This window comes from Capsicum annuum, chromosome 8 (assembly GCF_002878395.1).
Source record: "Capsicum annuum cultivar UCD-10X-F1 chromosome 8, UCD10Xv1.1, whole genome shotgun sequence".
In the NCBI taxonomy this organism is placed as follows: domain Eukaryota; kingdom Viridiplantae; phylum Streptophyta; class Magnoliopsida; order Solanales; family Solanaceae; genus Capsicum; species Capsicum annuum.
In genome coordinates this window covers 595,201-610,284 of record NC_061118.1, presented here as the reverse complement: position 1 = coordinate 610,284, position 15,084 = coordinate 595,201, and the positions used below count along the sequence as shown (strand labels likewise).

Below are 15,084 nucleotides of genomic sequence, written 5' to 3'. Positions count from 1 at the left end.
CATTCACGGTGTCAGCGCAGATACACAATTCATAATTCAATGACGAGAACATTGAAAACAAACAAATTGACCTGAGTATGGCTAACACATAAAAACAGCATTATTGACTTAGTAATTATATTTAAGGATTGACTGCCTTCCTAGATATAGCAAGCCTATTAGCATTTCAAAAGATAAAATTTCCAATGAATAACCTGGTCAAATGGGAAAGCCATAGAAATGCATCAACTACATTGGAGTGGGTACTTAATAAAAAAGATGCAGATTAAAGAAAAATAATAATGTATATGTAAAACAAGAAAAATAACTATAAATGAAAGCAACAATTATATTGATGTTTAAGAAGGTCTACAAACTCACAAGTAAAAGCTTAAGAAGGTCTACAAACATGGTGTTATGATGGAGAACTGGCAGGGTTTTGAAAAAAGGAAGTATGTAATGGGATCCTTTTTTTCCTGGGAAGTATTCAACGGAATCTTCATCTCAAAAAGAAGTATTCAAGAGAATCCTCTAAGCATCCAATCTTTAGTGGCTCGTCATGAATAAGAGTGATGTGCATATTATGTATAATTTAAACAAGTTTTGTAGACAAAATTTCCATAGGATAAATCTTACCGCTTCGTATGTCAGTGTGCCTGATCGAGAAACAATTCCGATACGTCCTGGTTTGTGAATGTATCCTGGCATAATACCAATTTTGCACTCTCCTGGTTTTATAATTCCTGGACAATTCGGACCGATCAGCCGAGTTCTCGATTGCTTCTTAAGAGCAGCTTTTACACGAACCTATAGTTGCATGGAGAAAAACCATACAAAGAAAGCAAGCTAGTTAAGCTAATCCCAATAGTAACATCTATTGAATCAGCCAAAAACTAAAGAAAATAAACCCAAAAAGAAATAGAAACAATTTTTAATAACCCACAAAATAAACTCGCCTATGGGATGATGACTTGCAATCGGTATAAGCTTATCATAGTTTCCCCTTTATTCTGTATATTCTTGTTGGGTTGAGCAGCTGGAAACTAGAGCTTCAACCCATATAATAATGCTAACGCCACAATTCAAGCATATCCTCGTCCATTTAGGTCCTGAGTTTACTAATAGACACACTAACAGGAATGTGATACAGTGAACAAAGACTAATACATTCAGTTCTCGAAAAACCTTGTCCCATCCAGTTGTCAATTCAATTCCATATTGATGCGTTCATTACCTTTCTTGGGCACAAAATTTAAGAAGTGGTGTACAATTCTCTAACGTATAATGAGTGGGAAAACGAGAGAATTCCAATAAAAGCGATTTCTATCTTACCATATCATGCTGAGGAATTCCCTCTGTGATGCAAACAATTAAGTCCAATTCAGCCTCCAATCCTTCCATAATTGCAGCTGCAGCAAAAGGAGGAGGTACGTAGATCACCGAAGCATTAGCTTTCGTCTCTTCTTTTGCCTCTGCAACAGTATTGAAAACAGGAAGACCCAAGTGTTCTGTTCCACCCTTCTTGGGTGTCACTCCACCAACCTATTTAACCCCATGGAAGTCAAGTGAGGAACAGATATTATCTCTTTTCAGAGCCTCTCATTGTCCACCAAAAATAAAAAAGAGCAAATCTATAATGAAAACAAGAACAAAACTTTCCAAATCAGTTTCATTAAAGAGTAGAGTTATCAAAACACACATCAACTACCAATTGTTCAATTTTGCTACCTGATCTTCATATAGGAAGCTCGCACATCCAATAGTTTTTCTTTTAGGAACTCGAAAAACCAGAATAATCTAGGTGTTTTTTACCATTAACTCTGTATTATACTATACATTATGGATCCACAATTATTACCAGAAAAAAGCAAAACTAACTAGAAGGTATATATTTTGGTGTCATATTCAATGTCATGCTCGGTATGAAACGTCCCATTCTTCCCCGTAATGTCTTGACAAATAACGTGTGTATTCAATTGCATATTCGGCATGGAATGTACTATCAGATGTGTTAGTCTCCTACCTAAACTATCACCCGATATTTATCAAAACACACATCAACTATCAACTGTTCATTTCTTCTACCTGATCTACAGGTACGAAGGTCACACATCCAGTAGTTTAAACTCGAAAAAACAGAATAATCTAGGTGTTTTTTACCATTAACTCTATAAATAATTAAACTAAATAGTGATGTATTATACTATACATACATTATGGATCCACCATTATTACCAGAAAAAAGCATAACTAACTAGAAAGTATATACCATTCTGGTGCCATATTCAATGGCCTGCTCATCTATTAGTGTGTTACCCCATTTTTGTTGCTCCTATGTTTATATACTGTTGCTAGTTTACACGTACGCACGTTGCAAGAATGTCCCTAATCATTTTTAAATTTAAGAAAACAATAATATCAGATGTGTTAGTCTCCTACCTAAACTATCACCCAACATTTATCAAAACACACATCAACTATCAATCGTTCATTTTTTCTACCCGATCTTCACGTGGGAAGCTCGCACATCCAATAATTAAGGTATGGAACTCGAAAAAACAGAATAATCTCTATAAATAATTAAACTAATTACTGATATACTAATTACTATACTGTACATTATGGATCCAGCATTATTAGCAGAAAAAAGCATAACTAAGTAGAAGATATACATATACCATTTTGGTGCCATATTCAATGGCTTGTTCAGTATGAAAAGTGTCATTCTTCCCTGTAATGCCTTGACAAACGACACGTGTACTCTTACCAACAAATACAGCCAGTGATAGTTCAGGTATGAAACTCGAAAATACAAATAATTTAGCTGTATTTTTCACCATTATGCATTATACTATGCTACAACTGATCTAAATTTTTGGATCAACCATTATTAACAGAAAAAAAAGCATAACTAAGTAGAAGGTATATATATATACCATTTTGGTGCCATATTCAATGGCTTGTTCAGTATGAAACGTCCCGTTCTTCCCCGTAATGCCTTGACAAATAACACGTGTATTCTTATCAACGAACACCGCCGGCGGAGGTGGTGCCGATCCAAAAAATCTGTACTGGTTGCTGCCGGAGCTCAATTTTGTTGACAGATTTCCGATCAGCTTCGTTGCTTGCCGAGCCATTGATCGCCGATTTTCGGGATTTCGTCTGTATATCTGTGTGAAAATTGTGTGTGTTTTTGGTGTAGAGATTTATATATGGAGGGAAAAGGAGGAAAGTCTGCGTTGAAAAGCGCGAGCTGGATGAATATTCGTCGGGGCGAAAAATTGATGGGTTACTATTGTCGGGTCGGGTCGGGTCGGGTCGGGTCATGTGTTCGGATCAACTCACATGATGGACGTACGACCCGTTTGGCCATGAATATTATTCACTTTGGTTGTGAAATTTTCGAAAATTTTATTTTCACTTTATTTTGTTTCGTCAACAACATATTCAGTATATTTACATCGGTGGGGTCTGAAAAGGTAAGTATACCGGTGCATATCACTACCTCAGAGTTGAAATAGAGGGGTTGTTTCTGATAGACCATTGGTTCAAGACAAAACAATCTAAAAAAGAATAGTAAAAGAATAAGATACGGTAGAAATTAACACACCGACTAATACTATAGACAAGATTCACCAAGTAATATAACAAACGATACAACATTATGAAATAAATACTAGTGCTTGGTAGTTGTCAGATTTTCTTTAGCGTTTTCCTCTTCTTTATACCTGAATTTGCTACAACTGAGTCGACGGTCTTCTAAAAATAGTTTATCTACCTCACCGAGGTAATGATAAGATCTGCATACACTTTACCCTCTCCAAACCTCAATTTTCAACGCCTACAATGACATAGGGAGTTTTCGATAGACCTTCTACTTAAAAGAAGAAAACAATTTAAGACAACTCAATAAATGAAATAATAGAACCATAAGATATAATTAATAGGAACAAAAGCAACATATAGTGATTATGACAAAATAATACGATAGTCAAACCAGAAAGGCTAAAACTATAGGAGGAATATTACAACTATTAGTATGGACGAATGACAAGACAATGCACTACATTTAAAACCTTCTACACTTATTTGTGTCCACCATAACCTCTTATCTACGATCGTGTCCTTGGTAAATAGAAATAGTGTCACATCCTGTCTAATTAGCTCCCTCCCAGTCTCAATAGTTCTTCGGTCTACCCAACCTTTTCTTATATCATCCATTCTCCCTCTCACACATTCACACTGAGGCATTGAAACAGCTCATATTCACACTTCAAATCATCTCAGTCTCACTTCCTGCATCTCGTTCTATATCGAAGCCACTTTTACCATTTCATGTATATCCTCATTATTGATCCTATCTCTCCTAGTACGTTCAAACATTCAATGTTAGCATCAAATATAAACATCTTCATTTTTACAACTTTTAACTTCTGCATGTGAGAGTTCTTGACGCGTTAACTATAACTATGTAGAATTTACCTTAGATCTCTTTCCTCCATTTTAATTAGTCACTTTAATTTGAGTCGACACAAAACTTGAGTAGAACATGTATCAAAATTTACTTTAATATCTTCATAAGATAGAAATTAGATTGTTATACACACGACTCTGTATCAAAATCTACCTCAACATCCTCACAAGATAGAAATTAGATTGTTACACACACAGACTCTATATCAAAATTTACTTCAACATCTTCACAAAATAGAAATTAGACTGTTATACACACTATTCCTTCCAAATCTAATTTTTAAAATTACATTGGATATACTGTTATCGTTATTTATTTATAAAAATAAAATTAATCAATTTTATAAATATATGAATAATTAAAGGGATCAAAAGTGCAATTTTCATTTTCCTATTTAAGCTATTTTTTTGCGGCGCAAGTATAGTGTAAAATCAATCAGTCAAAATCACAAAAAATGTCTCCGGCGACTCCTCAATCCTCCGCCGCCGCCACAACCACCACCTCCGCCGCCGCTCCCGCCGCCGCTTCTGCCGCCGTCAGCCACCGTCAATTTCACCCCAATTCCAACCTAAACCCTAACAAAATCGACCTAAAAAACCCTAACAATTCCCGTTTCTCTTCTTCCAAAATCGAACCCGATATGCCCGACCCGAATTCCTCTACCGGGAACTCCGCCGCACGTTGCTCATCATCAACGCCGTCTACGATCAAAATCGACGGTTGCGAAGAAGACGAAATTTTAGCTCAATCGAAGTTTTTACATAGAATGGAAGTACTAAAGCGGAGGCATCGAAGGACGAAGCAATTACAGAAAATATATAGAGATTGTTACTGGTCGTTAATGGAGGAAGTGAAGTTGAAGCATAGAGAGTATTGTTGGAAATTCGGGATGAGTACTTTTCAGGAAGAGGATGATAAGGATGGAAATCAAGGAGCTGGAGAGAATAACAATGGAGGAAATGCGGTGGTGGTTAATAGTAATACGTGTGAAGTTCATGGATGTAAATCGAAGGCAATGGCGCTTACGAGGTTTTGTCATATGCATATATTGTCTGATTTGAAACAGAAGCTTTATAAGGCTTGCAATTATGTCATCAAAAGGTTTGATTTTTAGTCTTTTTTTCGTGTTTTGTATATTTATATGTTAGTATTTTGCGCGTTTTATGCTTTGTGAATACTACAATAACAGCATGCCTAGTGTAAGAATTCAATATATAGAGATTTTTACTGGTAGTTAATGGAGGAAGTGAAGTTGAGTATTGTTGGAAATTCGGGGTAAGTACTTTTCAGGAACACGATGATAAGGATTATCAGATAAAGATTGTTATCGGCATAGAGGTTTTGTCATATGCATATATTGTCGGATTCTAAGCAGAAGCTTTATAAGGCTTGCAATTATGTCATCAAAAGGTTTGATTTTTAGTCTTTTTTTCGTGTTTTGTATATTTATATGTTAGTATTTTGCGCGCTTTATGAATACTACAATAACAGCATGCCTAGTGTAAGAATATATACAGATTGTTATTGGTAGTTAATGAAGTAAAGTTGAAGCATAGAGAGTATTGTTTGGGATAAGTACTTTTCAGGAAGGCGATGATAAGGATTGTCGGATAGAGATTGTTATCGGCATAGAAGTTTTGTCATACGCATCTGACGGATTCTAAGCAGAAACTTTATAAGGCTTGCAATTATGTCATCAAAAGGTTTGATTTTTAGTCTTTTTTTCGTGTTATGTGTATATATGTTAGTATTTTGCATGTTTTATGCTTTGTGAATACTACAATAGCAACGTACCTAGTGTAGTCCCATGAGTGGGGTTTGGGGAGGGTTGGGTGTATGTAGATTTTTTCACGGAAGAGTAGGGGTGTAGGGGTGTAAGAATATACAGAGATTGTTACTGGTAGTTAATGGAGGAAATTAAGCTTAAGCATAGCGAGTATTGTTGGAAATTTGGGATGAGTACTTTTCAGGAGAGGAGGAGAAGGAGATTGGAGAGAATAATGGAGGAAATGCGGTAGTTAATAATAATACGCGTGAAGTTTATGGATGTAAATAGAAGGCAATGGCGCTTACGAGGTTTTGTCATATGCATATATTGTTGGATTCTAAGCAGAAGCTTTATAAGGCTTGCAATTATGTCATCAAAAGGTTTGTTTTTTAGGCTTTTGTTGGAAATTTGGGATGAGTACTTTTCAGGAAGAGGAGGAGAAGGAAATTGGAGAGAATAATGGAAGAAATGCGGTAGTTAATAATAATATGTGTGAAGTTTATGGATGTAAATAGAAGGCAATGGCGCTTACGAGGTTTTGTCATATGCATATATTGTTGGATTCTAAGCAGAAGCTTTATAAGGCTTGCAATTATGTCATCAAAAGGTTTGTTTTTTAGGCTTTTCTTCGTGTTTCGTGCATTTATTTGTTAGTATTTTGTGCGTTTTATGCGTTGTGAATACTACAATAACAATGTACCTAGTGTAATTCCACGAGTGGGGTCTGGGGAGGGTAGAGTGTAGGTAGACTTTATTACGGAAGAGTGGTGGTATAAGAATATGTAGAGATTGTTACTGGTAGTTAATGGAGGAAGTGAAGCAGCATAGAGAGTATTCTTGGAAATTCTGGATGAATACTTTTCAGGTAGAGGAGAAGGAAACTGGAGAGAATAATGGAGGCAATGTGATTGTTATTAATTGTAATGCGTGTGAAGTTCATGGATGTAAATCGAAGGCAATGGCGCTTACGAGCTTTTGTCATATGCATATATTGTCGGACTTGAAGCAGTAGCTTTATAAGGCTTGCAAGTTGCAATTATGTCATCAAAAGGTTTGATTTCTAGGCTCCTTTGTTTCCGTGTTTTGTATTTTTATATGTGAATATTTTGCGCGTTTTATGCTTTGTGAATACTAGATAACAGCATACCTAGTGTAATCCCATGAGTGGGGTCTGGGGAGGGTAGAGACTAGAGTATATGTAGACTTTTTTAAGGGAAGACTGGGGTTCAGAAGGAAAAAATAGGAGAGAAAGGTTTTTACATGTAAGCTAAGGTGTAAGAATATGTAGAGGTTGTTACTGGTAGTTAATGGAGGAAGTTAAGCTTAAGCATCGAGAGTATTGTTGGAAATCCGGACTGAGTACTTTTTAGGAAGATGAGGAAAATAAGAGTAATAAGGATGGAAGTCAAGGAACTGGAGAGAACAATGATGGAGAGAATGTGGTTTACAGTAGGACGTGTAAGGTCATGGATGTAAATTGAAGGCAATCGGACTCTACTCCTCTCCCCGGGTTTGCTCCGCTCTATGCCCAACGCTTCAACTCAATCACACTTGGGAATTTTGGTCTTATGTCCTCCACACAGGCCTTGAATGCTTCTTCTTATAATGGCGCTTACGAGGTTCTGTCATATGTGCATATATTGCCTGATTCTAAACGGAAGCTTTACAAGGCCTTCAATTATGTGATCAAAAGCTTTGATTTTTATTCTTTTCTTTGTGTTTCATACATTTATATCTTAGGGCTCGTTTGGCATGAGGGATAAGGATAACTAATCCCGAGATTAACTTTAGGATGAGTTTATCCCATCTTTAGTTGGGATAAAATTGCAGGATTACTTATCTTGGAATTAGTTATTCCGAGATTATAGTGTTATTTTTATCATAGATTGAGGGTGGGATAACAATCCAGGATAATTAGTCCTGGGATGACTTTTCTGCCAACCAAACGAGCCCTTAGTAATTTGTGCATTTCTTGCTTTATGAATACAATAACAACATACCAAGTGTAATTCCACAAGTGGGGGATCTGGGAGGGTTGAGTGTACATAAGCCTTTCTCCTATCTTGTAGAGATAGAGGGGTTGTTTCCTATAGACGGCGGCTTAAATAAAGCATTTCCAAACAGTTTACAGCATTTCTATGCTTTGTGAATAGAAATGTCTTTCATATGCCTGTGTCTCTTGATTAGATATGCTTATCCTGCCCTAGAATATCTAGGACTACGTGTTATTACCTTACCAAAACAAGGAATATATAGTACGCTTGCTATTTACTTTTCCTAAAAGTATAATTACAATGTGAAATCCAGTGTTGTAAAAGGCGAGCGCCTCGTCGCCAATGGCGAATGGCGAGGCGAGGCCTGGTCACCTCTTCACGGCGTGGCGCTGCGACATTCAAAAGGCGTCGCCTTTGCGAGAAAGGCGACATGGCGACAAAGGCTTCACCTTTTAATTTTTTTTTAAAAAATTAGGGTTTTAGGTATATAAGCTAATTTTAGGACTTATTTACCCATTTTGGCTCTACCAACTTACTAATTGGCGACTGCGGCTGCTACCATTTCTCTCACAATTTCGATTCTGGCGATCGGCAACGTATTCCGGCGACTCCCACTACTCCAGTGAGCAGTGAACTACCGATTTCTATTTTTTTTTTCTTCTTCTTCTTCTTAATCCAGCGTCCAATACTTGTATATGATGTTTTTTGTTCTTCCTCTTTTTCTCTTCTTCTATTTTCCTTCCGGCTTCAACTGTAATACTGTATGTATTCCGTAACAGTGTTACAACCTTACACTGTTACTGTAACAGTAACCATTAAGTTGTAGCCTTATTATGTAATTTTTTTTTAATAACTTATATAAAATTAACATAGTATGATAGTAATATACTAATTGAATTGTTGAGTCATTTAAGTTCTAGACTTTTAGTATCTATCTACTATCTATTTTTAATTCTTGACTTGAAATATTTCCTAATATATTAGTGTTATTGAAATTTTGATCATTTATATATTATTTTAAGTTTTTATATTAATTGTCGCCGTACATTCAAAAGGTGATTGCCTCGCCGCTCGCCTTGCCACGTGGCGAGGGGGGGCCTTGTCGCCTTTCGCCGTCCAAAACACTGGTGAAATTTGTAGACAGTGGAAAAAGATAGTTTCTTTTGTGGATATGCACGCATGGAAAATAGACAGTGGAAAAATGCGAAATCTGTAGACAGTGGAAAAGATAGTTTCTTTTGTGGATATGCATGCATGAAATATCTTGCTTGGAGAGTAATTCATGTCTCACAGATGCGTCCTCTCAGAACTGTTTCTGAAGCAGAATGCATGCTTCCAATTTAATGCCTTATTGTTTGGCATAAAGCTGGTCATTTTGCTTTCACATAACAAAGATCTCATGTTTTTTACTCAAAATGAACTTTGTTAATGTTGAATCTAAATATTTTTTGTTATTTGCTGATATTTTGAAGAGAATACCTTTAATGAGTGAAATTGGTTGCGTACACTGTATTTTGGAGCTGCAATTTACCAAGTTGTGACTTGTTAGTAAAAGTAATGTTGTTCTAGTTCTTGCACCTGCATAGTGTGTTCATTTTATTGATTAGTTATGGCTCTTATTCAATCAGTCAATCCACCATCTATGTCTCAATCTTTACTTATAGGGAGCGGCTTTGGTGATAGCTGATTTAAATGAAAAAAGCTTGTTTGGTCGTCATGTCTTACACAAGTCACAACTACTGTGTGAGACCAGCTTAGATAATTTTGGCCTCATTTTGTCGTGTTTATGAACGTCTTATGAAGCTAACTGAAATTTTATTTAAAATGATTCACTAAATTGACTTGAAATGCTTTTTGAACAATAAAGTTGGGTTCAATTAGCACGCTTCTCAGTTCTCATCTTTGTCTGATCGTCTCTCCCTTGTTTCAATAAAACATGCTAATGCTGCTCCTTACTTCACATGTGCAATACGTGTGAGGATCATGGATGTAAATTGAAGGCAATGGTGCTCATGAGTTACGAGGTTCTGTCATATGCATATATTGTTGGATTCTAGCCAGAAGCCTTATAAGGCTTGCAATTATGTCATCAAAATGTTGGATGACTATAACGTTGGGGTTATTAGTTTCATTGTAGGAGAAGGTATCAGATATATAGGATGGACACATCTCTTCTTATCTTTTCTTGTATTTAGCTTATGTTTCCATCTTTTTATTAGTTTATTACTTCTTTTGACTCACCTAACTACCAGCCAAGATAAAACACATGCTAATAATTCAGATCATAGTGAAGGAAACCTGAGTTCTGTTTTAGATAAATTATGTGATAGTATTAATTTATTGAGTACAATCCACCTCTCCTCAGCCCCAACTTGATGAGTGCTGTCTAGCATATGTTGTTCTGCTTCTAGAGCATTTCAATTGGAATTTGTGTACCTCTCTGCCTTGTAGGCTCTTTTGAGCATCAGATCCCAATGTACTCGTCCATCTTGTGTCCTGCATAGCTACTCACTGCACTCCCATCTCTTTCGTTCGAAAACTTTATATATGTTGTAGAAATGATCCTCAATTTGTTTTCTCCAACCATTTGTGACCCCCAAAACTGATAAAAATCGATTCTGCTGCCATCCCGTTTGTGTAGCACTGCTGCTGAAATCTTTGTGCTTACACCTGTGAGGGTTAGTGTTTCTCCATAATCCTCAACGAAGATTTGCATGATGTCTCTCAAGTTTTCCATCACCCAATCTTGTCCCATACTTTTACGTGATCACAACCCTCCATAGAGCCTGCTCTTTGTCTTAAATCTCCATAATTTCCTAGTAGTGCATTGTTGAATATTCTCAAGTCTTTCGACTCAAGTCCTCTGAATATTCTCAAGTCTTTGTAAACTTTTGAGTCCCTTGTTCCTTTATTTGTCATTTAAATTCCTTTTTTAGTTGAATTGAACCCCTCCAGTTACCTAGCTCTTCTTTCGAAAAAAAAAATTGAATTACCTGGCGGTAATCACCTCTTATTGAAGTTACCAGACGACTCCCAACACCATTATTCAACTTTTCGGACTTCAGATTTTCCTCAATATTCTCAGTATGTAGTATGCCTCTCATTATGCCCTCATCATTTCGTTCTTCTAAGCAGTTCTTATTGCTCTTGGAATAGGATAATCCCACAGGAGACCTTGTCTTCTCTGTTTTCCCCATCCATCCTTAAGTGGAATGCAGGATGAGAATCCAGACAGCCATTTCGAAACTAAATAGTTCCCTTTTATAGGTATATGCAGCAGGAATGTAGTGTGACAGTTGTCATCATGGAAAGAGGAAACAACTTTAGCATCTAAGGGTGTGGCCTAGTGGTCAATGTTGAACGCCATGAGGTCTCCGCTTCAAATCCCAACAGAGACAAAACACTAGGTGATTTCTTCCCATCTGTTCTAGCTTGGTGGACAGAGTTACCCAGTTTCTGTTGCTAGTGGATGGTGCCATGGTGGCAGGTATCCCGTGGTATTAGTCGAGGTGTGCACAAGCTGGCCCGGAAACCATAGTTAATTTTTTTGAAAAAAAAGAGAACAACTCTAACTAGAGACTTCTCTCTGCCTAGTAAACATCCAATTAGTAAAAGTGTATGTAATAATGTGATGCTTTAGAGTAACCCTCAACCCCTGGTGGTAATTGGCTTGAGCTTTGGGGTGCTCCCTTTCAAGGTCTCAAGTTCGATATCCACTGGGTGCAAACAATTTCTAAGGGCCATCGTACTGGGTGAAACCCTGAATTACCCGTGGTGTGCATTTGCGGGAAACTCCTTGCCGAGGGCCTGTGCACCCCCGGGATTAGTCGGGACTCGAAGAGTCTCGGACACCCGGTGCAAGTCAAAAAAAATAAAAATAATGTGATGCTTTAGAGTTGTCAACAAAAATTGTGATGCTTTAGTGTCATAATTAGGTGTAAAAGTAATTTCACTGGTTGGCTTCTGTAGTTGAAGACTATTATCTCCTTTTAAAAACAAATCCAAAGTGACAGGTGTAGACATGTTTACCCGGGAGAATTATATAGACTTTACAAGGCACAAGCAATGGTATGTACTAGAAAGCTGGAGCTAGGCCCGTAACAGTGCTCTCACTCTTCTTCAATATGTATACCACTGTGGGTGAGCGACCTGTTGTTGTGTTGCTTGCGTTGAGGCAGCATGCTTCAGTGTGCTAGTCTTGTTGCTATGGATGACATAATCTATCTGCTCGTCTTGCTCTTAATCGTGTAGTCTGCTGGCTGGTAAGTTGGTCCAGCAGCGGGGAACTGGTGCTAATGGGGGCACAGGGTACATTAGGAATATGCAATGTTCTGATGTTTTGGTTGCTTGCACAGAGGCATGGCTGAAGGTGCACAGTGCACTTATTGTGTAATGAATCATAGAGTATAGTACGACAACAACCTGTGACAGTCCTCTTTTCCTGTATATGGTCTTTACATGTAGCAATGTATATTTTTTGTTTCACATGCTCTAGTTCTGGCATCCAGTAACATGAGCAGGAGATGGCCGACTTAATTTGGATGCATTCTTTTTCCTTTCTTGTTGCTTTTCTTATAGTTCAACAATTGATGCTCAGATTTTGTGGAAACTAATCATAAAGCATTGGCAGCTACCTTATTTCTAGTTACAGAGGTAATATTATTACTTATTGACCATGCGTTGTCGCTTCATGTTGCAGTTCGCCAACAGGGCCAATACTTTGTGGAAAGCCAATATTGAGGTCTACAGTTCCTTCCTACTGCTCTCTTCATTTTCAGAAGGCTGAGAAGCACGTGGCACGGGCTTTAAAGAAGGCAGGCCTTAACGTCTCTAACACAAGTAAACTAGCCCCTAAGTTCCATGTTATCGTTGCAGAATATGTTAGCCAGATCCAAAACAGAAGAAGAGCTGCACAAAAAGCAAATCTAGAGATTGTCGAGGTAAAAGACGAGAACAGCTCTTAAGGCCCCGCATCACGTAAAACAGGAGCCTGTATATTTGGTTAAATAGGATTTCGCGTGGGGAGATGCAGGAATTATAACTTGGAAGAGAGCTTGTGCATGTATAAAGGGTATTGCAATCTAACCGGATTTCGTCTAATTGTTAGCTTGGTCAATTCAATATGTTCTGCTTATGTTGGTGTAACAAGAAACAACAATTCAGTTGTACTTTTAACTGATTTTTTGTTAAATAAAGTTCATTTTTGAACTTGACATCTGCTAATATGGTTGCTATAGTTCTTGCTGCACTGTATGTGTGTGTCTTCCATTTCTACATTTTCCCCAGTTCCTTCTCACAAATTTTATTTGGTTTTATGTCAATTTTCTAGAGATCATTATAGGAGTTCCTCGAAGGGGAGCCTTGGAGTAACTGATAAAGTTGCTGCTATGTGATCAGGAGGTCACGGGTTCAAGCCTTGGAAACAGCCTCTGGCAGAAATGCAAGGTAAGACTGCATATAATATACCCTTGTGGTGGGGTCTTTCCCCGGCCCTTATATATAGCGGAAGCTTTAGTGCACCGGGCTGCCTTTTTATCATTATAGGAGTTCCTTCTGGTCTAATCTCCAAAATCATATCATTATAGGAGTGTTCCGTCCGCTCTATTCTCCGAAATCGAAGGTCAACTGACTAAGGAGAGAGGAGAGCTATCAGGTACGTAAATTTGCTAGTTGAAAAGACTAGCAAAGAGATTGTCGCCTTAGATATTTGTACTTTAGGTCGCGATCAACTAGGCTAAAGAACAATAACATACCTAGTGTAAAGTCTGGGGAGGGTAGAGTGGACGTAGTCGTAGTCAGTACTACTACTTCACAGAGTTGAGGTAGAAGGGTTGTTTCCAAGAGACTCCGGCTCAATATAAACACCATACAACAACAACAACAGACCCAGTATATTCTCACAAAGTGAGGTCTGGGAAGGATAAAATGTACGCAGTCCATACCACTACCTCCAAGGAAGTAGAGAGGTTATTTCCGATAGACCCTCGGCTCAAGATTCAATATAAACACCATCCACAACATAAAACCTTGAGGTAGAGGGGCTGTTTCCAATAGATTCCGGCGGCTCAACATAAACATCGGCCACAACATAAAACCTAAATCTCTATGGGTGTGTTTGTATGTCTTAGAGCATTTCTTGTGCCGTTTGCAAGTCTAAGTGAATTATTCTAGAAAAATATTTTTCATGTACCAAACACACCCTATATGTATAACTTACATGCCTTGGAGCATTTCTTGTGTCGTTTACAAGTCTTAGGTGAACTAAGGAATCTCTTAGTTAACAATTAGGCCAAAATCATATATATTAAAACTTTCTATATAACTCAAGGTTAATTTCATTTTCATCATCACATTCTTATACAAATTGCCAACTTAATTAGCAATACCATGGCAAAAAAAGTAGTACTAATAGCCATGACTTTGTTGATGAATTTGGGACTTAGTTACTTTCACGTTACTAATGCATCACCCAATGCCAATGGCTACGGCGATGGTAAGGTACAAGTATTTCCTGCGCGGGATGGGCATGAAATAGGCTATGACGTACAAGTATTTCCTGCGCAGAAAGAGCATGAAATAGAAAAACTAACGAACTTGTTGAGCGCGCGAGGCTAGGGACTAGTTGTTCTTGCTACAATTGTGGTACCTTTCATTGTTATTGTAGAGGAGGTTGTAGCTCAGAAATGTGTTGTATATAATGATGAAAAGCTAAGAAGAAGTGCTGGTGATCACATAAAAGGAGAATAAATTTGATGAAACCCCTCTTTTATTTGAATAATAAAACATGTATTATATGTACCTTCGGTTCAAAATATGTGTCATGTATTTATTGAGTTGATGTAAGCATCGAATGGGAAGTTTTATTCCTT

General features: G+C 37.5%; 2 protein-coding genes across 3 annotated transcripts; one reads left to right on the top strand and one right to left on the bottom strand.

Annotated features, from left to right (window-relative positions):
• Positions 1 to 615: 615 nt before the first annotated feature.
• On the bottom strand, positions 616 to 3,337 carry LOC107838721 (succinate--CoA ligase [ADP-forming] subunit alpha-2, mitochondrial; the record flags this gene model as incomplete). 2 transcript variants are annotated; one of them, XM_047394246.1, is given in 3 exon segments in its annotated part: positions 616 to 786; positions 1,312 to 1,521; positions 2,916 to 3,337. In XM_047394246.1, coding segments are annotated over 3 exon segments (582 nt in total), but the record flags the coding sequence as incomplete, so codon positions are not given.
• Positions 3,338 to 4,799: 1,462 nt separating this feature from the next.
• LOC107838720 (INO80 complex subunit D) lies at positions 4,800 to 13,430 on the top strand. Its single transcript, XM_016681888.2, has 2 exons — positions 4,800 to 5,554; positions 12,915 to 13,430. Exons 1-2 carry the CDS (start codon positions 4,908 to 4,910, stop codon positions 13,177 to 13,179), a joined length of 912 nt encoding a protein of 303 aa, XP_016537374.1. The 5' UTR covers positions 4,800 to 4,907; the 3' UTR covers positions 13,180 to 13,430.
• The last annotated feature ends 1,654 nt before the right edge of the window (positions 13,431 to 15,084 follow it).

Bases quoted from the DNA above. Each gene is read 5' to 3' on its own strand.
- LOC107838720 (XM_016681888.2), top strand. From the start codon at position 4,908: ATGTCTCCGGCGACTCCTCAATCCTCCGCCGCCGCCACAACCACCACC. The intron at 5,555-12,914 runs GTTTGATTTTTA...TTCATGTTGCAG, and splicing joins TGCAATTATGTCATCAAAAG to TTCGCCAACAGGGCCAATAC.